At 36.9% G+C, this 27,162-nt stretch overlaps 1 protein-coding gene across 5 annotated transcripts in view; it reads left to right on the top strand.

Annotated features, from left to right (window-relative positions):
- WDFY3 (WD repeat and FYVE domain containing 3) overlaps positions 1-27,162 on the top strand; it is a 306,260-nt gene that overhangs the window by 49,045 nt on the left and 230,053 nt on the right. For all 5 annotated transcript variants that reach the window (XM_074273239.1, XM_074273237.1, XM_074273238.1 and 2 more), the window contains exon 2: positions 6,448-6,657. In XM_074273239.1, the coding sequence (XP_074129340.1) occupies positions 6,478-6,657 (180 nt within the window). In that variant the 5' untranslated portion in view covers positions 6,448-6,477. The remainder of the gene's footprint in view (positions 1-6,447; positions 6,658-27,162) is intronic.

The raw sequence follows: 27,162 nt of genomic DNA, 5'->3' as shown, positions 1-27,162 counted from the left end.
GTGTTAGTTATCAGTGGGGGTGTACTGGTCTAACAATGAAACTACTTGTCTTGATTTCCTGGGGCAGATCTTTTGGAAAGGGAAGTGTTCAAGGAGAGTCTCAGGGAGTTTCTACCTGATGGTGCCCCCCCCTCAAGTTAGAGAGAGAGTTTCTCATCATTTTCCCCCCTCAAACGGTCACCCCCCAAATTCATTTGGGGTGAAGGGCGAAGTCTCTTCTTCTGTAATTGCTTCAAGCTGGCAATGCGAAAGAATTCTCCAACCCAAAAAAGTCTGAATGACGGAAAAGGAAAGTTTATTGTTCTCTAAGAAGGAGCTCTCTTAGCGGGCAAAATTCCTCATTAGAAGTTTGGCAAGAGATGGAGTGACAAGTCATGATTATATGGGATACAGCTTGGCCTGAGGCTGGGAGGTATCTGAGCTAATCAATAAAGGATCATCAGACAGATCTCCAATTGAATAAAATCATCTTGAAGGCTTTTTCCCAGTCTGGGAATTTCCTAAAGGTGATCTGGGCCACCCCAAAAGATCAGTGGAGGGTGATTTGACCAAGATCTCCAATTGAATGAAGCCACTTAACTTGGGAAGGGCTTGTCTGAGAAGATATGCTTTCCTAGGATTTGGGAGTATCCACCCCTCCCCCCAAAGGTTACATCATTTCCCCCCCAAAGATCTCGGTTTACATAATTCCATCAGAGGGGAGAGAAAGCTAAGGGAAGTGATTTCAATAAAGGTTTGAGTTAGCCACATAAAGATGAGTTTAGAAGTGAATAGCTAATCCTGGGAGAGAGCATTTTGTTCTCTGGAAATTATGTGGGGCAGCAGATAGAAAATGAAGATTGAAACAATGAATTAGTAGGGTGAAAAGGGCAAATGTAGTGATTGAATATCCTTGTTTATTACTCTACCACAGTTATAGTATATGGTATTTCAGACTTTTGAAATAAAAATTAAAATGCTGAGATTGTTTCATTTTTGGGAATGTATGGCTTTTTTTTTTTTTTCTTCTTTCCCCCCTGTAATTCAAATAAGAAAATGGGGAAAAAAAAGATTTTAGGTATTTATTAGCCATTTAGAAGAATATTTTACTTAATTTTTGTGTTTTAGTTATTTTTGATTTTCTTGATGAGCAATATAATCACATTCTGTGTTAAACAATGATAATTAATATTAGCGGCTTTTTTTTTAAGCCTTTTGCTATTGACTTTAAAGGATTTATATCTTTTAAAAGATAATGTAAAATCCTAATGATGCCAGTTACACAGTTGATCATTTAAATAAGTTATTAAAAATATCAGAGTGACATTTTATTTTTATATTGATGATGTTGTTTGTCCTTCATTTTGAAAGAAGACCCTGACATTAGGAAGAGATCTTATGAGTAGTAAGTGATTTGGATTTAAGTGAGCCAGAGCTTCAGAGCCATCTAGGTCTAATCACAAGATAGAGTCCAGGAAGGCTGGAAATGGCCCTTGTTAGATATGATGAGGTGGAAGAATTTAGGGTAAGAGATCCCCTCTGAGAGAATGAAATTACTCAACTGGGAGTTTGAGCCACTCAGTGGAGTATGTTGACTATGCCTTAGGCTGAGATTTCCAATTGAATGAGATTACTTATCTTGGGAAGGTTGTGGCCGCCACCTCCCAGGGTCTGGGAGAGTTTGAGACCCTGGGAATTCCCCCCCAAAGGGAGACACAATTTCAGGGGCCCTCAAAGGTTAAAGAGCACACAGTTTACATCATTTTGAAAACATAGTAGAAACATTTATTAAGCACTTACTTTGTGCCAGGCACAGTGCTAAGTTTTGAGATACAAATAAGCAAAAAAATCCCAAAATAAAACAAAACCCAGTCTTTATCCTTATAAAGTTTGTGTTCTGATGGGAGAACACAATATAGAAAGGGGACCTGACAAACTGAGATGAGGGAAGAGGGTTGGTGGGAGGTGAGGTAGTTGATGAATAAAAGTCTTAGGAGGAACAGATCTTGGAGAGAAGTGAGCTCACATAATCTAGGTACTTAATGAAATGGTGTTTTAGGCCAAAAAACTAGAATTAAAAGAAAGTACCATAAAGTTTAGGTATCTTCAGATTGAAAAGACTACTGAAAAAGATGTGAAGAAGTCCTATTTTAGATCTATACTCATTGTCAGTCAGTCAGTAGACATTTATTGTGTCTACTTTGTTCCAGGCATTGTGCTAAGTAGGTTACAAAAAGAAGTAAAAAATAGTTTTTCCCCTCCAAGAGCTCACAATCTAATGGGGAAGATAACAAACACATAAATATATACAAACAACCTATATTCATTCCCTTGTTCAGGGGAAATAGAGAATTATTAATAGAGGGAAGGCATTAGAATTAAGAGGGCTTGGGAAAGGCTTCCTGTAGAAGATAGGATTTTAGTTGGAACTTGAAAGATTTCAGTGAAGCAAGTAGATATAAATGACAGCCAGAGAAAATGCCTGAAACTAAGAGACGGAGGGTTTTGTCTTTGCCCTCTGGAATGTGTACTAAAAAATGAGCAGAGTTATGATCTTAAATGTCTTCCTTTCTTCTTTGATCTTCTGGTCTTCATTGAGATGTGGTGCCCTTCTCACATCATCGCTTTCCTCAGTACTCTTTCCACTACGCTTTGTCTTTCAATATCCCACCTTTCCTTTTTGATCCTGGTAATGAAACTGGAATATTCTTTGCTTCCTAATGTCATTTCTAGGCATTTTCATACTACTGTCTCTCTGTCTCTCTCATTTTCACTAAAACACTATCTCCTTCTTTGAGGTTCACATAACATACACATTTCTAACCCAATTCAGATCCTAGTGACCATCTGTGGACATGTCTCTTCCTTCTTAAGTAATTTCAGTAAATGGCTCACAGTCTTTTCTCTTCTCCACGTCTAAGTTACATAATAGGGAACTTTGTTGAACATGTTGAAGATTCTTCAAATACTAATTAATTTATTCAATTCCATGACCCACACCTTCACTACATTTTACTTTTTTCTTTCTTTCTTTTTTTTTTTTTAATGTTCAAATCTTGAAATTCACTTTTGTGCATCCTCTTATTGTTGTTTCTGCAGCTCACCCTATTCTTTGTCTTCACCCTGAGCTTCATTCCTTCCATCCCTCTGTTCCCTCGGGTCCTTTGGTAAATCTACTCTGCTCAACACTATCCTCTACAGTTCCTTGTCACACATGGTGTCCTTCACCAACCACATCTTATTAAATCCCACCATAATGATCTGACTCTTTTCCCATTTACTTGTCCCAGAATGGGGCTGGAGGAAATGTCAAAATCGTGCTCCTTGAATCTACTAGAGATTTATGTTGTCTAATCCACGAGGCTGGGCCCTTTTTTGGTAAAGCAGGTGTTTTATTTCTTCTTAATCAGTTTGATAACTCTCCTCTCTTCAGTGCCTCCTCTTTATCTTTATCTTCCTCTTTTCTCTAGCTTTTCCCAGCATCCTACCCCACCTTCCCAGCTAGCTGTCACAAATATTCAATTTCCCATATTTTACCCCAAAAGTTGAGACTATCGATTGAGGGCTCCCTTGCTTTTCCAATACTTCACTTAACTCACTGTCTCCTCCTTCATTCGGTCCAAGGGTAACAATTCTGCATAGACTCTTTAATTGAATTCCTTTTGATTATTTTCAGATTTCCTATATTGTTATCCTTCAGACACCTTTTAGATGAGCAGTTCCTTTGTGCTTACAAACAGGCTCCTGTCTTCCCTGTCTTTTAAAAAACCTCCCATTTCAGTGGTGATTCCCTCTAACTTTGACCCTTACATTGACCACCTTTCTTGAGAAAACTCACTGCACTTGAAAAAAATTCCCTTTTTTTGGTTTCTCCTTTTTCTCCTCCTCACTTTCATCAGACTTTGTTTTCTCCAAATTATCAATGACTTACTCATTTTTAAATCTTCCCCTTTCTTGGTCATAGAAATGTGTAGCATTTCACTGCACTATTGCTCAGCTTCTCCTGAATATTTCTTCTCTGGGTTTTTGGTGACACATTATTCTTCTGTGTTCTCATCCTGACTCCCCAAGCTCTTTCACTGCCCTTTGATAACCAGTTCTCTGCCTATGTCATGTCCAAGTCTCTGTACTACACCCCTCTTTTTCCCCCCTCATACTTATACTATTGTGTGTTTGTCTTATCAACTGGTTCAGTTATCAACAATAATTATGCTGATATATATGTGAATGAATAAATAAAGCATTTATTAAGTACTTGCTTTATATAAAGCCCTGAGCTAAATCCTGGGGTAAGAATTGAAAAGTTAAGACAATCTCTGTTCTTTCAGAGCTCTTACCCTGCTAAGGGAGATAACACATAGAAAATGTTTCAGCTGCAAATTAGATGTTTGGGTACAGCTTTTAAGCAGAAGCATATGCCTCTTTTAAAAAATTATTTTATTTTGATAAAATCATAAGTATCTGATGTTGGGTTGTTTGATAGGGCCAAGGCCTTGGGTGGCAAGAATTTTATTTTCTGGGTCTTTAGTAGCAATGGCTGTCGTATGTGCAGAAAGGAAGATGTTGCATCATCTTGGGGATGGCTTCTCAAGATGGCCAAGGACACTGGGCTGAAAGAACTGCTGTGCCTAAGGCTCTTGGTACAGGTTCCTGGACTGTCCCCATCATAGACCAAAGAGAGATGACAGTCAAGATTAGGGTGGTGGCGACTCAGACGGACTGTACATGCTGCCTCCTGTCTTTTGCAGGAGATGACAGTTGGTGGTGATGTCTGATCCTTCTCTGTTAGGTTGAAGAAGACAGGCAAGAAGATGAGTTGGAATTTGGTTTTAATAGGCTTGAGGGCATGATTGTATTAAAGGAAGAGTTTTTTTACTTTTTTTCTTTATTAAAGCTTTTTATTTTTCAAAACATGCATGAATAATTCTTCATTAACCCTTGCAAAACCTTGTGTTCCAATTTTTATCCCCTTCACTCCCTCCCCTAGATAGCAAGTAGTCCAGTATATTTTGTTAAACATTATAGAAATATATGTTAAATTCAATATATGCACACATATTTATACAATTATCTTGCTGCACAAGAAAAATCAAGTCAAATCAGAAAAAAAATGAGAGAAAATAAAATGCAAGCAAAGAACAATAAAAAGTGAGAATGTTGTGTTGTGAACCACACAGTTCCCACAGTCTTTTCTGTGGTTGTAGATTGCTGTCTTTATCATAAGACTATTGGACTGGTCTGAATCATAAAGGAAGACTTTTAAGGATATGGGTCAGACGTACGCAAAGGGTCCAGTCAGAGAGGGTAGTGAGCCTTAGGGGGGAGTGGGAGGAGAGAGGGACTACCTCTTCTTTCGAGGAGCAAAGGAGAAGATACTGGGGGTGTCATTAAGAGTTTTGAAATAGAGAAAGGAGAGAGAAAATAATACTTCACAATCTGCCTCTTTAAAAAGAGGAGATAAGAAAGACCCTCTATGGAAAGGAAATGGGAAGGTGTTAGTGTAAGAAGCTTAAGGAGGCAAGGAAAGATTGTCTCTGTAATATAATTTAGACCAGAAAGGTTACCTGATGTAATCCCCTCATTTTACTGATGAGGATTGGATAGATTTAAAAGACTCACCTGAAGTACAGTAGAAATTCTGAGAGTTTTTTGGGGAAAGAACCAGGAGCTAGAGATTGAACTTGATAAGAGAAATGTTTATACTAACAGAACTACTAGGAGGGAAAGGGAGTGAGAGGTTCCCTTTGTTATAATCTTTACTTGTATGGCTACTTGTCAGGTGTGCTATAGTGGAAATTTCTTTTGGAATGTATTCCAACTCTAAAATTCTGTGATTCTGAGAAAATGTTTGCCTAATGGGATATTACTATTTGAACATGCTTTTAAAAAAGCAATTAAATTCTGAGACAAGTTCTTATTAATAGACTCAATTTTAAGCTTTCTTTATTTGAATGGATTTATTTGAATGGAATTTCTTTATTGAAATGTCAGGGTTTTTTTCTTCTAGACATTTATTCTTAGAAATTGAAAGATGTGTTAGCAGTAAAAAATATTGTCCATAGGTCTGTGCTTCACATGGGTTTTTAATGCAATAGTTTTAAATTTAGAGTTTTTTTTTTTTAATTTTAAATTTTTGGCAAAGTCAACAGAGACCCAGTAATATAGACTCTTGAGTATGGTATAGTTTCTTAGCTGTAGTTCATAATCTGTCATAATACTACTTTTGTATAATTTTCTCATAAGTAGTTTTTGCTCTTTTTCTTTCTCTTTTAATTGAAGGAAAAGAACTTAGAATGTTATCAGTTCTTCATAAACACTTGTTGATCAACTCTATTTAGATGGGACAAGTTGTATATATCTGGCAGAAAATCATTTTTATATTTTCACTATGGCTAGTGTATTGGAACTAATTTATTTTTTGAGGGAGCTATTTGTTTTAACTTAATTTTATTTAATTTGTTCTTTCAGGATTCTGGTGATTTTTATAAACTGGCCAAGATGAATATGGTGAAGAGGATTATGGGCCGGCCTCGCCAGGAAGAGTGCAGCCCACAGGACAATGCTTTAGGACTGATGCACCTTCGGCGCCTCTTTACTGAACTCTGCCATCCTCCTCGGCATATGACTCAGAAAGAACAAGAAGAAAAACTTTATATGATGTTACCTGTGTTTAATAGGGTGAGTATAAAACACCGAAAGCCAAGAACACTAGGAGTAGAGTGGGGAGGGCCAGAGCGTTCCAGGCATACAGAGATAGGGCAGTGGGGGTGCCACGGTACATGGAGTCCTGAGCCTGGAATCAGGAGTACTCAGCTGACTGAGTTCAGATCTGGACTCACACACTACCAGTGTGATCCTGGCCATGCCATTACTCACTTGTAAAATGAGCTGGAGAAGGAAACGGCAAACTACTGTTGCCAAGAAAACCCCCAAAGGGGTCGTGGAGAGTCAGACACGACTGAAAAGGCAACCTGACAGAGGCAGAGAGATGGGAGGAAATGTTGCATTGGAGGAACTCCATGTGTGGATGAGAATACAGTTGGAAGACTAGAAGTATTGGAAGGGCCAGGGTAAAAAGAACTATAAATGCCGGAGAACATTATTTTTAGGGAGCAAATAGAGAGGAACTGGAGTTCACTGAGCAGAGTGATGGATAGTGCTCAGACCTACACACCTAGGCAGCAGAGTGATGGAGAGATTGGAATATGGAGAGACTTGAAGAAGTGATGAGGGCTTAGACTATAGTTGCTGCTGTGGAAGTAGAGAGAATTAGTTGTATGTAAGAGATGTAGTAGAGGTAGAATGATTTTGCAGTGGACTAAATACATAGAGAGAAGGAAAGTGAAGCACCAAGGATAGTACTTGGTATGTGGGTGACTCGAGGAATGTTGGTGCCCTTCAAAGTAACGGGGAATTTCAGAAGGGAAGATGACTTGGGATGAAATATGAGTTCTGATTTAGACGTGTTCCACTAATATTATTAAGAACTTTGAATCTTCTTTACCTTGGCATAATCTTTTTTAAAATAATTTTTTCTTTTTATATTACATTTTTCCATTATATGCTTCCCCTTCCCAGAGAGCCATTCCTTATAACACATAATTTGTAAAAATAAACAAAGGAGAAAGGGAAAAGAAACAGGCAAAAATGGCCTGAAAAAATTTGACAGTATTTGCAATAGTCCTCATCTCTGGACCCTTCTCCCTTCTAACTCTCTCTTCCTCTGACACAAAGGAATGAGACAATATGTCTTCTTTTTTCTATAAAAGGAACATTTCTTCTTGAATTGCACATCTAACCTATATTGGATTACCCATTATCTAGGGGAAGGGAGGAGAAAGTTTGGAACACAAGGTTGTACACTGAAAACTATCTTTGAAAAATAAAAAGCTATTACTATTTTTTAAAAAAGGAACTTTCTTCTTAACAATGTCCTCCTTGGGGCATAAGCCTAATAATGGAACCTTTGGGTCAAAGAGTATGAGCATTTTAATCCAAATTGCTTACTAAAATGGTTGTACCAGCTCCACCATGGAAACACTGGTATGCTTGACTTTCTACAACCCTTCCAATGTTAACTATGCCCCATCTTTTGTTTCTGTTGTTTTACTGGATAAGAGGCCAAACTTCAGGGTTGTTTTGATTTGCATTTCTCTTATTTTGATGATTTGGACCATTCTTTTTTATAATTATTAAAAGTTTGCCATTCTTCTTTTGAAAACTGTTTGTTTCTTTAGGGAATGACTTTTGGTCTTACATATTACCTGTTAATTGTTTATGTATGCCTTAAAAATGTCTATGTTATATGTGTATATAATGTTATATGTTAATTTTTATATATATTTACATATGAGAAATTTGATAAGATTTTCCCCCCCCCAATTTTACCTTTTCCCTGCTTAATCCTAAATGCATAATTTTATTCATACAGAAGCTTCTTAGTTTTGTGTAGTCATTTATTTTATCTTTTGTATTTCCTTCTAACGAACCTTGTTTGGTTAAGAATATAGTTGATCATTGCATAATCTTGCTGTATAATTTCTTGATTCTGCTCTCTTCACTCAATTTCAGTTCATGTTTTCAGGCTTTTCTGAAACTAGCCTGCTCATCATTTCTTATAGAATAATAACATTCCATTACATTCATAAACCATAATTTATTTTTTAATCTTTTTTGTATATTGAAATATTTTTATTGGTTGGTTTTTAAGTTTACAATTGTAATAGAATTATAATATTACAATATGTTCAATAAAAGGGAAGAATTAGAGAAGTAAATATTCATTGGAGAGGATATAACATGCAAATAATTTATGAAGAGCTATCATTGGAGGAGGAAGCAAACTTGTTCTTTTTGACTCTTGAAGGCAAAACCAAGAGGTGCAGGTATACATTTCAAAGTGATAAATTTAGGTTTGATATTAAGATGAGCTTCAGAGCAATCAAAGCTGTCCAGAAGTGGAATGGGTGTGGGTCCCTCCTCTTTCTTGGAATTCAAGTAAAGGGGGTAGGAGAGGAATAAATGATAACTTATTCATCCATTCTCTAATTGATGGACATCCATTTAGTTCCAGTTCCTGGCCACTACAAAAAGGACTGCTACAAACATTTTTGCAATTGTGAGTCCTTTTCTCTGGATCAAAAGGTATGAACAATTTTATAGTCCTTTAGATATAGTCACGAACATCTTTTTTCCTCCAAGGATAAGTTAATTCCCAGAAACCTTATCAACACTTCTGTATTCTCATTTGCTTTCTCCCTCTGATTGGAAGGCTATAGAGTGGAACAAGAAATTCCTTCTAAAGCCTCCCTTTTTCCAGGCAACTTTTCTTTTCCCATTGCCTTCTGTCCTTGGTTTTTGGCTTTATGAACACTCTTTGGTAGTTTACTCCCTTTTTATAACTTCATTTATATATTGTCTTTCCCTTACTAGATACTAAACACCTTGAGAGCATAAATTGTCTTAATTTTTCTTATTTTGTATCTCCAGTGCTTATCACAGTGCTTGACACATAGGAGGTACTTAATAAACATTTGTTGGTTCTTGACTATTTTATAAGAACTGTTGAGAAAACTGAATCTGAGTCTGGTAGAATTAATGATATAGTTATTTAAGCTCCTGGTTTTCCTAATATTGAATCAGCCCTGCATTGCTGGTATAAATCTTCCCTGATCATAGTGTATGATCTTTGTGATATAGTGTTATAATTTCTAAGCTAGAATTTTATTTAAAACTTTTGTACCAATATTTATTTAAGGAAATTTGTTAGGATTACAAGGTGCTAACTCAGGTTTTCTAAACAATTCTCTAGCTCAGAATTCACATCTTTAGTTCAAACCTTTAAAAGGAGTTTACACCTTTAGACTTCTGAAAAGGAGTTTACACCTTTAAAAGGAGCAAGTTCATTGGCTGTAGGAGTTCTCACAAGCCCATTCTTTTCGAGGATAAAAGAAGGCAACATTGAGTCTGAAGAGTTGTCTAGACTGGGACATTGAGTTGGGATGGCAGTCTGGATTGAGTCAAAGAGAAGATGTCCCAGGGATTCGCAAATTCAGCAATCCCACACTTTTGAAGGGGAAGGTTCCAGAGGCCTCTCAGGAAACCTGCTCACAGAGGAAAAGATTCACAGAAAAAAGAATCCTCCCAGAGAAGGATTACAATTGAGAGACCCCAGGATGTTACAGAAATTATTTTGTAGTTTTCAATTTTTTCAAATAGTTTGAATAGTATTGGGATTAATTGTCTAAATAGTTTGGTATTCATTTACAAGTGAATAATTTATTCACTTGTAAATTTCTCTGGTCCTAGAGATTTTTTTCTGTAAGAACTTATTTATGGTTTGTTCAATTTCTTTTTCTAAGATGCAGTTATTTAAGTATTCTTTTTTCCTCTTTTGTTAATCTGGGGATGTAAACATTCATCCATTTCCATTAGGCTATTAGTTTTATTGGAATATTGGATAAAATAGGTCCTAAAATTGCTTTAGTTGTATCTTCAGTGGTAGTGAATTTGCCTTTTTCATTTTTGAGATTCTGTTTCTTTTTATTTTATGTTCTTTATTATATAGTTATTATTTTATTTATATTAATGTATTATTATATTTTATTTTATTTGTTCTTTGACACTCATTTTTTAAGGATTTTAGTTTCTAATTGATTTTTTTTTTTTTTTCCTGAGGCTGGGGTTAAGTGACTTGCCCAGGGTCACACAGCTAGGAAGTGTTAAGTGTCTGAGACCAGATTTGAACTCGGGTCCTCCTGAATTCAAGGCTGGTATTCTATCCACTGTGCCACCTAGCTGCCCTCTAATTGATTTTTAATGTATGCTTCTATAGCCCTTTATTGAATGTAATTTTTAAAAATTATTTTAAAAGAGTACATTTAGGGGACAGCGAGGTAGCACAGTAGATAGAGCACCAGTCCTGAAGTCAGGAGGACCTGAATTCAAATCTGATCTCAGACACTTAACACTTCCTAGCTGTGTGACCGTGGGCAAGTCAAAGTCACTTAACTCCAATAGCCTCAGCAAAAAAAAAAATAATAATAATAATAATAATTAATATTTCTGTGTTTGTGAGATTTTTAATGTCCTAATATTAACATGGTCAGTTTTTGTGAAGTTATCATGTATAGCTAAGTAAAAGCTATTCCCATTCATTTTTCTCCAGAACTTTTAAAGATTTTATTCATCTCCTTAATGTCTTTCTTATTTATTTTATGGTTAGATTTACTTAACTTTGAGAGGGGAAAATTAAAGTATAGATAGTTTTACCATCTAGTTCTTGTAATTAATTTAATTTTCATTTAAGAATCTGTATACTTTGCCATTTAGTGCATATATGTTTAGTTTTGAGATTTCTTCATTATCTGGGGTATAGTAGGTCTATTTTTGCTTTTGCTTTTTGTGAGATCATCATTGCTACCTCTACTTTTACAAATTTTATTTATTTTTCCTTTAGCTGAAGCATAATAGATTCTACTCTCACCTCTTATTTTAACATAACTGGATCTCTGTTTCAAAATGGTTTCTTGTTAAAAAAAAATTATATTGTTGGATTCTGGTTTCTAATGCAATTTGCCACCAGCTTCCATTTTATGGTTTATTTTATCCCATTTACACTCACAGTTATGATTACTAATTGTGTATGTTCCTCTGCCATTTTCTTCATCTCTCTTTTTTATCTTGAACCTCCTCTGAAATCTGTTTTGTTTCTTACCACTGTCTTCCTTACCCCCTTTTTCTTATTCCCTTCCCCTCCTATTTCTCTGTTGTATAAGATAGAGTTCTCTACCAGTTGAATGTATATACAGATATTTTCATCTTTGAATCAATTTAGATGAAAATGAGATTCAATAATTGCCTATTCTCCCCCACATCCATTTTCCATTCCACCATAAAAGGTCTTGCTTGTACACCTCTTTTATGTGAGATACTTTTCCCCATTCTTCCTTTCCTTTTCCTAGAATGTCCCTCTTTCTGGACCATCCTTTTTGTTTTGTTTTTTTTTTTGTTTTGTTTTGTAAATATCCCAACATAACTGATCCCATCTCTGTCTATGCAGAATCCTTATAACTGCCCTAATAATGATAGAGCTCTTTAAAAAAAAAAAATCTCAGTTAACTAATTAAATGTTTTCCCCCAGTTACATTCAAAATATATATATTTTTTTACATTTGAATTTTAGGTTCTCTCCTTTATTCCCACCCACAATTAAGAAATCACATGTGAAGTTATGTAAAAACAAATCAAGTTCTGAAAGATCTCTTATCCTAATGAAAATAAAATCCTCAAGAAAGTTAAAAAGAGGGAGGGAGGGAGGGAGGGAGGGAGGGAGAGAGAGAGAGAGAGAGAGAGAGAGAGAGAGAGAGAGAGAGAGAGAGAGAGAGAGAGAGAGAGAGAGAGAGAATACTTTGATCTGTATTCAGATACAAACAGTTCCTTTTCTGGATATGGATAGGATTTTTTTATCATAAGTCCTTCAGAGTAGTTGTAGATGATTGTACTACTGAGAAAAATACAGTAATTTACAGGTAGTCATACCAGAACGTTGCTATTACTTTGTATACAGTACATTTCACTTTGTTCATAGAGGACTTCCCAGGTTTTCCCCTCCCCTTGCCCAGCATCCTATTTATCATTTTCCAGAGAACAATAATATTCCATCAGAGAAACTTGCTTTGAAATTTCTTTTGCAATTACTATTGCTAATTGTATTTCCTTCATTTATTCTCTCTTCAAAAGTGTTTTGCTACTGACCACTTTCTCCCTCCAATTTGCCCTCTCTTTTATCACCTTCCCATACTTCCCATATCCCATTTCCTGCAAGGTAAGAGAGATGGCTATACCCCTACTGAGTATGTATGTTATTTCCTACTTGAGCCAGTAATGATAGAGTTCTTAGAAGTCAAATGTACATCTTCCCTTATATAGCAAGGTGAACAATTTAAACTCTATTGAGTCCTTTGATTTCTCTTTCATATTTACCTTTTCATCTTCTTTTGAGTCTTGTGTTTAAGTCACATTTTCTATTCAGTTCTGGTCTTTTCATCAGTAATGCTTGAAAGTCTTCTACTTTATTAAAAATCCATTTTTTCCTTTGAAAGATTATACCCAGTTTTGTTGAGTAACTTATTCTGAGTTGTCATCCTAGTTCCTTTGCCTTTTGGAATAAAATATTCCAAACAAGCAGCAGCTAGGTGGTGCAGTGGATAGAGCATCAGCCCTGAAGTTAAGACCTGAGTTCAAATCTGCTTTCAGACAGTTAATACTTCCTAGCTGTGTGACCCTAGACAAGTCACTTAACCTCAGTTACCTCAGCAAAATACATACATACATACATTTCAAACACTATACTTCTTTAATATGGTAGCTAATAAATCTTGTGTGATACTGGCTCTATGAACTTTGAATGATTTCTTTCTTGCCATTGAAGTATCTTCCCTTTGAACTTGGAGCTCCAGAATTTGACTATAATATTCCTTGGAGTTAAAGTTTTTGTTTTGACACTATCTTCTACTGAGTTTGGTAAGAAGTGTGGTTACTATGCTCCTGTTCTACACTTTGGGCCTTACTTTGGAGCACCTGATTCTTGGGACCAGAATTGATAGTTGCTTTTCAAGATCGCTGATTCCTTTTGACTGAAAGCAGTATTACTTCCCAAAGACTCTGCTCCCTTGTGACTGAAAGTGCTGTTTTCTGTCTTAAATTGTGACTTAAAAGTGTGTTTAAGTCACAAAGTTTGGGGAGTTTCCAAACAAATTCTGGTCCTGTGTCCATTGCTTGGAAACTGGAGTCCCCTGTAATTTCTTTCTGATCTGTTGCTGAGCTCCTAAAGCTGCTGTTGCTTCTGTTACTGCCTCCTTGTCCTACCACTGGTGTGCCATCTATGGGAGCTCCAGCTCAGCTTCCACCCCTGTGTGATCTCTTCTTTCAACTTCTTAAGTTGTCTTGGACTAGAAGAATGTTCACTCTGATTTCCTTTTTTGACTTTGTAACTCCAGAATTCAATTTGAGGCATCATTTTAAGGTTATTTGGGGAGGAATGTGGGGAGAACTTGGCTCAGTGCTTCCTCTATTCTCCATCTTGGCTCTGTCCCTGGGATATTAATTTCTTTAAAGTATTACTGTAGTAAAACTTATGTTATCTGTCAGTGTGGAAGAACAAGTTGTTCAGGACAATTGAATTTTCTCAATGTTCAGTGAGATGCTTAAATAACTAGAGCTTTATTTTAACCATTTTGAATAGAAATCCTTCTAAAATTTATTTTGTATTTGTTCACATTTTTAAGCATACGTAATCAAATAAGCTTAAGTAACTATTCCTTGATGATTCAGGATCAATTTGAGTAATAATTATCATACTTGGCTATAATACAGTAATATTTTGAAGTCTTATGAGACTTCCAGACAATTTTTTCTAATTTTAAATGGCCTCAGACATGTGATCTTTCTTTTTATATAAATGTGTTAGGGAATGTGCATATAAATAATATGAGTTGCTTTCCAATTTGGGGTTTCTGGTCCTGGCCTCTGGTAGAATTTTGTGTTTCCTATTTTGATTCCAAAGAGGTGGATTTTACTTACTTCTTGTTTCTGGTTTGCTATATAGAGATGTAAAATTAACTAAATTACGAAAAAGATAAGGAAAAGTTCTGAATGAATTAGATTATTATAAGGTAATGTTTTGTTTTGGGGCAGCTAGGTAGTGCAGTGGTTAGAGCACCAGCCCTGAAGTCAGGAGGACCCGAATTCAAATCTGGTCTCAGATACTTAATACTTCCTAGCTGTGTGACCCTGGGCAAGTCACTTAACCCCAGTTGCCTCAGCAAAAAAAAAAAAAAAAAAAAAAGACAATGTTTTGTTTTAATAAGTATATATCCATTAGAAGGGAACTGAAAGAAATCAACAATGCTAACTAGGTACAAGATAGATTCATCTTATTTAACTGCTACCATGCCCTTACTTTAACAAGGCATTCCTTTTTTATGTGGTGTAGTTCTCTTTTTAAACTAGTGATGTTTATTATTATCTTTTGCTTCTGCATAGCCTGCATTTCCCTTTTAAACCTCTTTCAGGACACCATCCCTTGTTACAAAGAAAGAAATGAGGAAGAAGAGGAAAAAGGCTTGTAAATTGAATGGTTTATTCAGCAGATTGAACAAATCTGATGAAACATTCTGCACACTTGAACCTCCTCCGCTCTGCACTTCTCTATTGGAGTTAGTGGTGGGGGAAGGTGTCTTCTCATATTTCTATTTTTGAGCCAAGCTTGATATTTATAAATTTGCAGTTTCTTAGAAAAAAAGATGTGGAAAAAAGGGAAAAAATATAAACAAATTAGGTTAGTACAGGAGAACAGGAGGATTTCAAATGAGGGGATAATAAAGGGATAAAAGATAATGAGATAATTAAACTGAAGAAAAATCAATGAATTAATTAAAATTCCAAAACTAGGGAAAAGATTGATATCAGAGAAAGGAAAGGAAAAGTTAGGGGAAGAAAAATGATGTGGGAATAAGGTTACATTAAAGTAGATTAAACAAAAATCATCATAGGGAAAAAGTATTAACTTAAAAAAGGAAGTGAACAGCAGCAAAAATCTTAATTTAAAAAAAAAAACTAGGCAAATAAAAGAAAATGCAAACCCAATTTTCATAATTTTAAATGTGCCCAGATTAAATATAGTTCCTTAAAACCAAAAAGGGCAATAGATTGGATAAGAATAAAATTTTAATTTAAAAACTAAAAGGAACCAAATGAGAGGCTGGGATAAAATTGATCAACTGAATCCATTAAAACAAGAGTACAATCATACTGTCATACAAAGAAAAAACAAAAATCCACAAAGCAATCTACTATTTATAGGGCTTTTAAGGTTTTCAAACTACTTTACAAGTATTATTCCTCATTTGAGCCTTGAAACAATTCTGGGAGATAGGTGATATTGTTATTCCCATTTTACAGATTGGAAACTGAGATAGGTTAAATGACTTGCTCAGGCTCACACAGTCAGTACATCTGAGTAAAATTTGAATTCAGGTCTTCCTGATTCCAGGTCCAACACTATCAACTAATTGATTCCCAATCTTATTCCCTGAAGATAAGCCTTTCTGAGTCTCTAATTTCCAGACTTTTTGATACAACTCTCTTCTGTCCCAATTTTTCTTACTTCATTAGGGATTTTTTTGGGCAAAGATTGGAGTGGTTTGCCATTTCCTTTTCCAGCTCATGACTTGCCCAACACTTGAAAAAAAAAGACAAGCTTATAATAGTGGGTGACTGTAATGCTAGAAGAAGCTCTGACTACCAGACATGCAGGAAGTCCTTGGGAGGAACGATATATATATATATATATATTTGTGAATCTCGTGGTCTTTTCCATCACAAATACGGTCTTTAGTTTACCTAAATGCAGTAAAATTTGATGGATGCATCCTTGCAGTAAATATTCATGTGTAGTAGACTATGTGATTGTAAGGAGAAGAGATTCACAGGATGTAAGAACAACAAAGGCAATTTGTGATATAAAATGCTGAACTGATCATGGACTTAGCCTCTCCAAATTAGATATTTACATTTAACAAAAGTAGTGACTTCGAGGCAAAAACAAACAACAAATAAAAACCAGAAGAATTAATGCTAACAATTTAGAGTACTTCTCTGAGCCGGAACAACTTGGAGGGAAAATTGAGTCAACACACATTTGGCAACAGGGGAGAGGAAGAAGAATGCAGCTTTCAGAGATTTGGTGTACAGCACTGTATTTGTTCATCTGGGTCAGAGCACTTGTAAACATCAAGGCTGGTTTGATGGAAATGATGGGGAAATTCAGAAAATACTAAATGGAAAATGAGAACTCCACAGGATGTCAGTAAGATTGTTCATCCATCTCTTAAGAAGGCAACATTTAATTCCATCAAAAGTGAAGTACAAATAAAGCTTAGAGAGATGTAGGATTCTTCACTCAGTAAAAAGGCAGATGAAATTTATGCCGATAGTAGCAATTCAAAATTTTTTATGATGCCTTGAAAGTTATTTATGGGCCAAAGACTATGATACTTTTTCTGCTACTCAGTGCTTTTGGAGCCACATTGATTAGTGATAAGGATATGATTTTAGAAAGATGGGCTGAACACTTCTATAGTGTTTTCAATAGACTATCATAAACGCTAAAGACACATATCATTTACCTCTGGTTGAAGTCAGTCCCATTCTAGCTGAAGTTCCAATTGAAGGCTTTTTGAATGCCATTAGACTCTTTTCATGGGGTAAAACTGATTCTATTCCAGCTGAGATTTGTAAGGTGTGTAAGTGTGTGTGTGTGTCCAATGCTCATATAAATGCTGAATAAATTTTTCCAGGCTGTGTGGCAAGAGAAGGTTATTCCCCAGAAGATGAAGGATGCCTCTATAAAGGTAAAGGGAATAGAGTGTCCTCTGACAATCACAAGGCGGTCTCTCAGTCATTGCTGTCAAGATTGTTGCCAGAGTACTCCTTAATGGGTCATCTACCTGAGTCAGTATGGATTCAGGAGAGTCTGAGCAACAGTGAATATGGTATTTGCTGCCCAACAACTCCAGGAGAAATTCCAGAGGCAGAACAGAGATCTGTGCACAACATATATAGATCCAAGGCCTTTGCTGCTGTCAGTTGTAAGGACTTATGGGAAATTATGTCAAAATTTGGTTGCCCACAAAAGTTCATCAATATTGTATAGCAATTTCATGATGGTGTGCTTACCCATGTACTGGATTATGGATTGTACTTTCATGCTTTCCCTGTCACCAGTGGAGTGAAACAAAACTGTGGGCTTGTTCCCATGCTTTTTAACATGATGTTTTCAATCATGTTATTAAATGCCTTTCCTTGAGGATGAATACAACATCAAGGTCAGCTACTGCAGTTCTGGTAGATTTGTCAACTTCAAAAGGCTACAACTCAGAACTAAAATGGAGTAAATATTGGTGCATGATTCTTTGCAGATGATTGTGAACTCAAAATAGCCTCTGAAGCTGAGACCCAATAAAGCATGGATCAGTTCTGTGCTGCCAATTGTGGCTTAACAAGTTTTGTTTGTTTGTTTGTTTTTTAAAAGTGTGTGTGTGTGTGTATGTGTGTGTATGTAGAAGAAATTATATTCATGAGTGTCCGTCTTTATCTTCATTATAAATTGTGCTTTTCTTCTCTGCTGCGCACCTGTTTTATTTTATTATTTTTCCCCCTTTTGTCTCCTCCATCATCTCCAAGCAGGCTATAGTTAAGAAAGGATATGTTTATGTACACATATATAGATATATACATATACAAACACATACACAATTCCCCTCCCCTACGCACACATGTTTTTCCTATGTCTGCTGACTCTGCTTTAATTCTACTCCTAACTTGCTTTACTATTACTTAACCTCCCCCCATCCATGGATCCCTCCTGGTCACCTTCTCTTACCCTTTGCTTCCCCATCTATTCATCCTTTCCCCTTTATTTCTTTATAGACTTTGGAAGGTGCTATATCTTTGTATATATGTACTGTTGCCTATTTAACCCATTCTTATTTGAGTAAGTTTTCAGAATTACTAGCCCTCCTCCCCCTCTAATGCCTCTGTCTATTCTTCCTTTGCACCTTATTGTATAACATAATTACTATTTTTACCTTAACTCTGTCCCAGTCTTTCTTTTGAGCTACCCTATTGTTGATGTCAATCTTAAACATCATATACATATCCCATGTTTAAAAAAAAAAAATTGTCTATGTTGTATTCCTTGAAATTGATCTTTGGTATTGGCTCTTACATGTTAAATTTTCTATTAAGTTTAGGTTTTGTTGATAGAAATCCTGAAAATCTGTAAGTTTGTTGAATGTCCTTTTTTTTTTTTCTCTCATTCAGTATTATAGATAATATTGCTGGATGTGGTATATTTGGCCGCAGACCTAGTTCTTTTGATTTTCAATAGATGGGATTCCAGGACCTTCAGATTTTTATTATAGCTACTGATAAGTCCTGTACAATTCTAATTATAGCTCTGGGGTTTTAAATTTTTTTTCCCTTGTTTCTTGCAAAAATTTCTCTTTGATCTAAGGATTTTTGAAATTTATCAATAATATTCTTACATGTTTTTCCTTGAAGTGGTAATCGGTGTATTTTTTCTATTTCTACTATCTCCTCATGTTCTGTCACTCCAGGACAATTTTCTTGGATTCTTTCTTGCATTTTTGTGTCAAGGTCCTTTTTTTGCTTAAAATTTTCAGGCAGTTCAGTTATTCTTATGTTTTTTTCTTCTTGATCTGTTCTCCAAATTTGTTGTTTTTCTTATAAGATTTTTTCATATTCTGTTCAATTTTTTCATTCTTTATAATCTATTTTGTTACTTTTTGGTGTCTCGTAGCTTTACTGGCTTCCCTTTGTACAATTCTAATTTTCAAAGAATTATTTTCATCTTTGAGACTTTGTATCTTCTTTTCTAGTTGGTTAACTTTTTTTTCCCCCCATAATCTTGTTTTCCTTGTTTTTTTATTTTATTTTTAATTTTTTCTCATTGTCCCTCATTTGATTTTTAAGTTCTTTTTTGAATTCTTCTATAAATTCTCTCTGGGCAGGGAGCCATTTCATATTACTTTTTGGGGTAGAAGCATTTTTTAATTTCAGTGTTCTACTCTGAAGATGAATCCCAGTCTTCCCTATTCCCATAATATGTTTCTTTGATGAGGTTCTTCTTTTCCAGTTTTTTTTTTTTTTTTTTTTTTTTTTTTTTTTTAATAAAAGGTATTAGTGTAAGCATTTTTAATCCTGGGGTGGGGGACATGGTGTCTCTGCCTTCACTTCTGTTCTTCCCTTTGACCAGGAACCCCAAACCAAGAGCTCCACTCTCCTGCAAGAGCCTGCAGCCAGCTGTGCCCCTGCCCCCCTGCTTCTGCTCTCACTGGGTGCTGGTTCCTTCTTGCCTGGGGCAGAGTCTCAGCAGCACAGCTGGGCCTGGCATTCCCAATCAGCTGAGGCTCCCTCAGTCTTTCTGGACCCAGACTTCCCCCTTCACACTGGTTCCTGTTGAGGCTCCACCCACACCCAGCTCACCCTAGGGGTCCTCACTTAATATTTCTGTGGAAATAACCTGGAAGTGTTTATACTTCACATGGATTAATCCCATCCTGGTCTTTCTTTGGATTTTTCTATTCTTTCTTCAGATCTTCTCAGGTTGTTTCAGGAGGACCCCTATTCTATCCCTAGCCTCCTTTATTTTTCAGCAATCTGTGTTCACCCTGAGGCACAAATTTGTTCTGTTTGTGGGGGAAATCTAGAGAGCTTGAAATTTACCAATCTGCTCTGCCATCTTCCCAGAATCCTCCCCTCTTCTGGCCTAACAATTAACAAGAAAACACAAACCCTCATCAGCCAGTACCATGCCATCCACATGTGTAATCATCTGTTACAGCACATGGAGAAGTTTTGAATGATGTAAATAAGTTCACTTCCCTTGGCTATATTCTTTCCAGGGATTTCCACATTGATAATGAGGTTGACGCAGGTATCGACAGAGTTAGGTCAGTGTTTAGCAAGCTTCAAAGGAAAGTGGAGGAGAGAAGAGGTTAGATTGACCACCACACTGAAGGCCTACAGTCACCGTACTGACTTCATTGTTGTGTGCCTTGACAATATGCCAGTGCCATGCCGGGAAACTGGATCTCTTCTAATTTAATTGTCTTAAGAAGATTCTAAAGATCACCTGGCAGGATAAGATGCCAGACATTGAGGTCCTTTCTTGAGCTAAACTGCGAAGCATTCTAACTCCACTGCAGAGAGTGTAACTGTTGGGATGGCCACATTGTTTGAATGCCAGATGTATTCTTGCCAAAAAGACTATTTTATGAAGAATTCACACAGAGCAGGAGCCCTCAAGGTGGTCAGAAAATGCGATACCGGGACACTCTCAAGGTCTCTCTTAAGAATTTTAGAATTGATCGTATGACAAGGGAGACACTGGTACAGGACTACCCAGCATTGGAGAAGCTGCTGTGCTCTATAGCGATTAGTTCGATTAGTTCAGAAGAAACATGCAAAGTTAGAGAATCCACCCCAGATATTCATGTTGTATCCAAACTCCGACAGAGCATTCTGAGCTCATATTGGTCTGATCCACCACCGTCGGACCCACTAACTTGACTCTAACATAGTGATGTCATTTTGGTCTTTGAGAAGAGGATAATAATCAGTGGCAGTATTAAAAACATTAGAGATGTCACAAATGTAAAGTTGAAAGGCCTTGGCAACAGATTTGATAAAGGGAGTGGGGAGCAAGAGAGTAAATAGTTTAGGATGACACCTAATTTCTAAAACTACTTGACTGGGAAGATGGTGATACCCTCAATAATTGTTGGGAATAGGTTTTGCAGAAGTTGAATTTAGGAAGTCTCTGGGACTTCCAGTTTAAGTTGTCTAGGAAGCAGTTGGAAATTCTTTATTAAAGATTAGCAGGGAGGTGATGGCTGGCGGTGTAGATCTGAGAACCACGAGTATGTTGTTGAGTCATTTTTCAGGCATGTCTGACTGTGTGACCCCATTTGGATTTTCTGGGGGAAGATACTGGAGTGCTTTTCCTTTTTCTTTTCCAGTTCATTTTGCAGTTGAAGAAACTGAGGCAGACAGGGTTAAGTAACTTTCCCAGGGTCACACAGCTAGTAAGGGTCCAAAGCCAAATTTGAACTCAGTAAAATGAGTCTTCCTCACTCCAGGCATGATGCCCTATCCAGTTTGCCACTTAGATGCCCTGTGAGTATAGAGAGGATTGAATCCTGGAATCTCCAGATGAGACCGTGTAGAGAAGGTGATAAGAAGATCTAGAGCAGTCCTGAGGAATGGGCCTGCCCTGAATGAAGTTCCATCCAAGTAGATTGAGAAAGAACAGATCAATGGAAGGAGGACCAGAGGAGAGTCTTAGGAAGAGAAAATGATGGTGTTAAAGAGGTCAAAAAGGAGGAGGAAATGGGGCTGGGCAGCTTTCTGGAGAGCCTTTCAGTCTGGCCTTGTTCTTTAGTGGGGGAAGTGCAGGAGTCCAGGCCAGCCACCAGGAAGAGCGAAAATCGAATTGAATTTTTCCCCTTAGTTCTGAGAGCTTAAGCTCCTATCTCCAGTCCTTTGTCTTCTCTGCCTCAGTCTCTCTAGCTCTCTCTGAGTCCCAGCTTATATGCTCTACACATAAACCAATCATTATATCACTAGGAAACCAATATTCGTTGTAGGATTAAATCAATCATACTGAACAATGCTAAACTAGATAACTTGTCTCCTCAATTCCATTTAATAACTTATAAACATCCTTGTTTCAAGTTCAGAGTTCTGGCCCATAACAAAGAGTTATGGGATAGTAAGTAGTAGGAATATATAGATTCAGTGAGGATTTCTTGAGGAAGGAGAGACTAGAACTTGTTTAGAGGTAGCAGAGTAGCAATAGTAGACATCTCTAGGCAGTCTGGAAGGGAATCACTTATGTTTGTAGGGAAAAGGGATAATTTTTGGCAAGGAATAGGCTACCTCTTCATGTGAGATAGTGGTGAAAAAAGGTACAATGTGTAAGATGAGTATAGGAGAAAAAGGGGCTCTTTGTAAATGGCCTCAATTTTTTTTTATTTTTTATTTCAAAGCAAGGTTCTTACCTGAAGACAGGTAGGAGGAAGCCATGGGGAAGAGAGGGTTGAAGAAGTATGAAAAAGTTTAGGAGAGCTTCTGTGGTGAGTGGGAGAGTGGGTTAATACCAAGGATATATAAAACAAGACTAATTTGAACCAGTGAGAGGTCAATCAAGATTGTGTAACATAAATTTGTAGTGGACTCAATCAGCACAGTTGTGTGATTTCTCTCCACCTTTTTTCATCAGCACGTGTAGGAGTGAAAGCAGAGAATGGTGACAGTGATCCAAGATGGAGGCTTGGTGGAACAAGCTCCATGACACTCCCTAGGAGCAAGGGATTTAGGAGACAAGACAATGTATAGTAGAACTTGTTCACCAATGCTTCAAAGTAGGAAGAGGAGAGTGTACCTTTTTTAGGAGTAATGGCCTGGAAGAGAACTGAGGAGTTAAGTAATTAGAGGTCACCTTCAAAATGCAGAACAGAATTTGAAGTAGAGAGAGATGTGAAATGACAATAGATTGTGATCAGATAGAGGAATTGGAACATATGTCATGTGATGCCAAAATCAAGGATATAAATATCTTTTTGTGTGGCTGAAGTAGGTGAAGGAATAGGTCATGGGAATAAGAAGTGGAAGAACTGTGAATTATGAGTGTTTCAGGGAGTATGGATATATATGTGGGAAAGCAATAATTCCATCAAGTTCCCTCCAATCATGGCCTGCTTGTGAAGGAAAAATTTCATTCTATTGTACTTTTTTCATGGGTTTCTTACCTAGTTAGGAAGGAGAGAAATGCTGTTCTATCACTCTTTACCAGCTGATTCCGTCTCCTATTCCTGCTGTCAAGTGGATTCTCTCACTCCTTTCTAGTAACGCTACCTAACTCCCACTCATCTTCCCGTCCCTGTGAGTCTAAACTCTTGGTTATCATTCAGACCCCATTCCTTGACCATCTTCCTCCTCTCCCTCCAACTCCCCATTGCCTCATTTTAGTACCTCTCAGCACAACCTCCTCTATCTACCTTTTCTCTTGTGCTCTCTGTGTCTGTTTCATGGGCAACAGATTTACTTTCACTGTAAATCTTTTCCTTTCCCACTTTTTTCCTCTTTTGGCTCTCACTGGGACGTTGATCCCTGGATACCAAAGAGTTGGAATACTTATTGCTCCCTCTAGCTACTTTTAGACTTTCCTTCTGCTACTCTCTCTAACCTCTATTCCTTTGAGTTTCACTAAATCCATTATTATCATGTGATGAAGATTCCCTTGGCTGTTAGCTGCCAATCTCTAGGATATTCTTCTGTCACTCTTAATGAGTTGGGTTCCCTGCCACTTACAGTCCTTTTCTCCCCAACTCTTACCCTCGTTCTGGTGGATTCTCCATAAAGTTTGGATACTCTCTCAAACTTCTTACCTCCCATTTCATCAGTTTGTTCATTTCCCATGACCCATTCCTCCACCCCAGCTTGGCTACACACATAGAAGGTCATACGCTTGATCTTGCCATCTGCCACATATTTTCCATTTCTGTGTTCATGAACTCTGAAATTTATCTAGTTTATAAATTTATCTAACCCCTCTTTCTTCCTTGTAGCCATTATCCCTGTTTTCCTCTTCCCCTATGATTGCTGGTCTCTCTACTCCGCAGTTCTTTCCCAGACTATCACCCTGACATGGCTACATTCTCTTCCCATTCCAATCTTGACTCTTTGGTGAACCAGCTCAACCCTCTACTGTCCTTTGTAGTCTCATGGCTGTTTACCCTAAAAATAATTTTATCCTGCCAGGCTTCAGTTTTGGTTTGCTCTCATCACCTAGTGCCTTTGCTTCTATTCATATAGTACTGAGCAAAGTTGAAGGAAAATCACTAGCCTGCTTTTTCCACTGCAACTTTCTTATAAAACCTCAACTTGGCTCTCTTACTGTACCAGGATAATACTTCCATACCTCCATAATTGTTTTACTGTCCTATTCGTCAGAACAACTTTTTTAAACCTTTTCATCCCTTCTTAAACTTTAGGGATTTACCTTCCCTTCCAGCTGAGAAAATTGAGGTCATTTTCAGAGAACCCCATTTTCTTTTTTTTCTCCCTCATCTCATATCACTTAGATGCCTTTGACCAGTTTTTTTAAATCTTATCATCTATGAAGAGCTGGCCCTGCTTGCCAAGGTAAACCCCTTAATGTACATTAAATCCTGTTGTAATCCTGACTTCTCCAGCAGATTGATCTCTCAGTTACCCCCCTCTATCACTAAATTCAAGTTCATGTTTCCCCCATCCTCAGAATCCCCCACCTTGTTTGTCCTTCCCAGCTAGCTATCATTCTAGATTTCTCTTCCCTTTCTTGGCTAACCTCTTTGAGAACACTGTCTACAATTAATGCTTCCATTTCCTTTCACCTTCTTCTTCATTCTACAGTCCAACGTCTAAATTCATCCAAGTGCATTTACTTTCTCCAAAGTTACCAGTGATCTTTTTGGTTGACAAATCTGGTAGTTTTTTCTCACTCCTCATCTTTTCTGATGTGTCTTCTGCCTTTGATATTGTTGCTCATCCTTTTCTTCTTGAAAGTTTTTGTGACACTATCCCGATTCTCTTAACTTCTGACTGTTCCTTTTTCAGTCCGTTCTATTTAGCCTTCTTCCAGGCCATGCCCTTACCTGATGGGGACCTATCAAGGCTCTGAGATGTGTTCCCTTCAAACTTTATAATATTTTACTGGGTGATCTCACCTCCTATGATTTTTGTTATTTCCATGCTTCTCATTTTTAGATGACCTTCACACTTGCATCTCTAAATACTTCTTGGACATTTCTAACTATATCTCACAGACATCTTAAAACTTAAAAACTGCATCAATTTCCTCAACTATAAAATGGGGGAAATAGCACAAGCCTTCTAGTGTTATTGTGAGGATCAGATGAGACCATATTTGTAAAGTGCTCAGCACAGAGCCTAGCACATATCAGGCTCTATAGATAATCTTGTTCTCTCTTTTCTTGACTTTTCCCAGAAGTATTCTCCATTTCTTAACTTTCCTGTTACTGTAGAGGGTACCATCTTCATCCCAGTCACTTAGGTGTCTTTTGGTAAGTTCTAGCAAGTCTACTTCTGTAGCATCTTTAATATACTCTCCCTTCTTTCCTCTGACATTGCTTCCACACTGGTGCAGAGCCCTCATCTCTTCATTGCAGATGCCTGCTGATTGGTCTCACCATATTGGAATTATCCTTAAGCCAGCACAGGAGAGCTAGTCAACTTCACCAACTTCCTCATCTCCTGGATTAAATAGGAAATTCTCTTTGGCTTTCAGAGCCCTTACTCATACCTACCTTTCCTGCTTCTTACTTTCTAATCTGCACTCCTCTCTATCATCCCATATTTCTGTGATCCAATGACACCCTTTTTTTCTCTTTTTCTTTTCTTTCCTTCAAATAAAATATACTATCTCCCTATTCTGAATATTTTCACTCTTTTCTAGATTTTGAATTCTCTCTCCCCACCTTCATTTCTTGCCTTTCTCAGTTCCTTGTTCTAGAAGTGGGTTATCTCAATCCCCCTTAATGCCAGAGTCTTCTCTCATCTGATTTTCTCCAGTTTACCCTGTATATATCTTTTTTGTATATATTTGCTTGCATGATATCTTCCCCATTAGGTTAGCCTCTGAAGGCCTAGGGCTGCATTTGCTTTTCTTTGTATTTTCAGTGCTTTAGCTGAGTGCCTGAAACTCTTTAATAAATGTTTGTTAATTTGTTATCTCATGTCCTAAATTGTGTTCTGTCTAAACCTTACCAATAACTAGAAAGACAGCTGGATTTAGAAGGGTCTGTCCCCATAATCCCAGAATTTATTCTATCTAAAGCATTGTACTGATAATGCAGCAGTAATAAAACTCAGTACCTAACCTTAGTGAGCTCATGTTCTTCTCTGGGGAGGGGGTGAAATATGACCTAAATTCAAATAACTATAACACAGACCTAAATACAGACAAATGTAACACAAGACAGAATGTGATAGTGGCAAAGGAGAGATGGAGACAGTGCTCTAAAAATAACTTAAGAAGAGGAATGAATCAGCTGGATGAATCAGGGAAGGCTTCATGGAGGCCTGAATAGATGCTTGAAGGAGAAGAGAAAGATTTTGACAGAGAAGGAATACCTTTCATATCTGAATGATTACTTGCACATTTTTTTTTTGGACTTGTAATCATTATATTTGTTATTGAAATGTCTATAAATGACACAATAAGACAACACATTTTGAATCGTAATTTCTTATTTTTATAATAAGCCATTTCTCTTAGGTGCAGAGATTCAAAAATTGGACCAAGAGATAATATACACCCACTTTTGAAACACAAATTTTGAATTTGTTCTTTTTAAGAATGAAGACAGCACACTCATTGATTTATCAAATACTACCTTGCATTTTGTAAAGGACAATAATAGTAAATCTACTAATGATGTTAATAAGATAAAATGAAGACTATGTAAAAATTGCAGTCAGTTTAAGATGAGAATCAGGAGGCCCAATCAGATTTTTTCATGAACACTCCATTTT

This window comes from Sminthopsis crassicaudata, chromosome 6 (assembly GCF_048593235.1).
Source record: "Sminthopsis crassicaudata isolate SCR6 chromosome 6, ASM4859323v1, whole genome shotgun sequence".
Taxonomy (NCBI): Eukaryota; Metazoa; Chordata; class Mammalia; order Dasyuromorphia; family Dasyuridae; genus Sminthopsis; species Sminthopsis crassicaudata.
The sequence above is the reverse complement of the archived record's forward strand: the minus strand, read 5'-3'. Positions and strand labels throughout refer to the sequence as shown.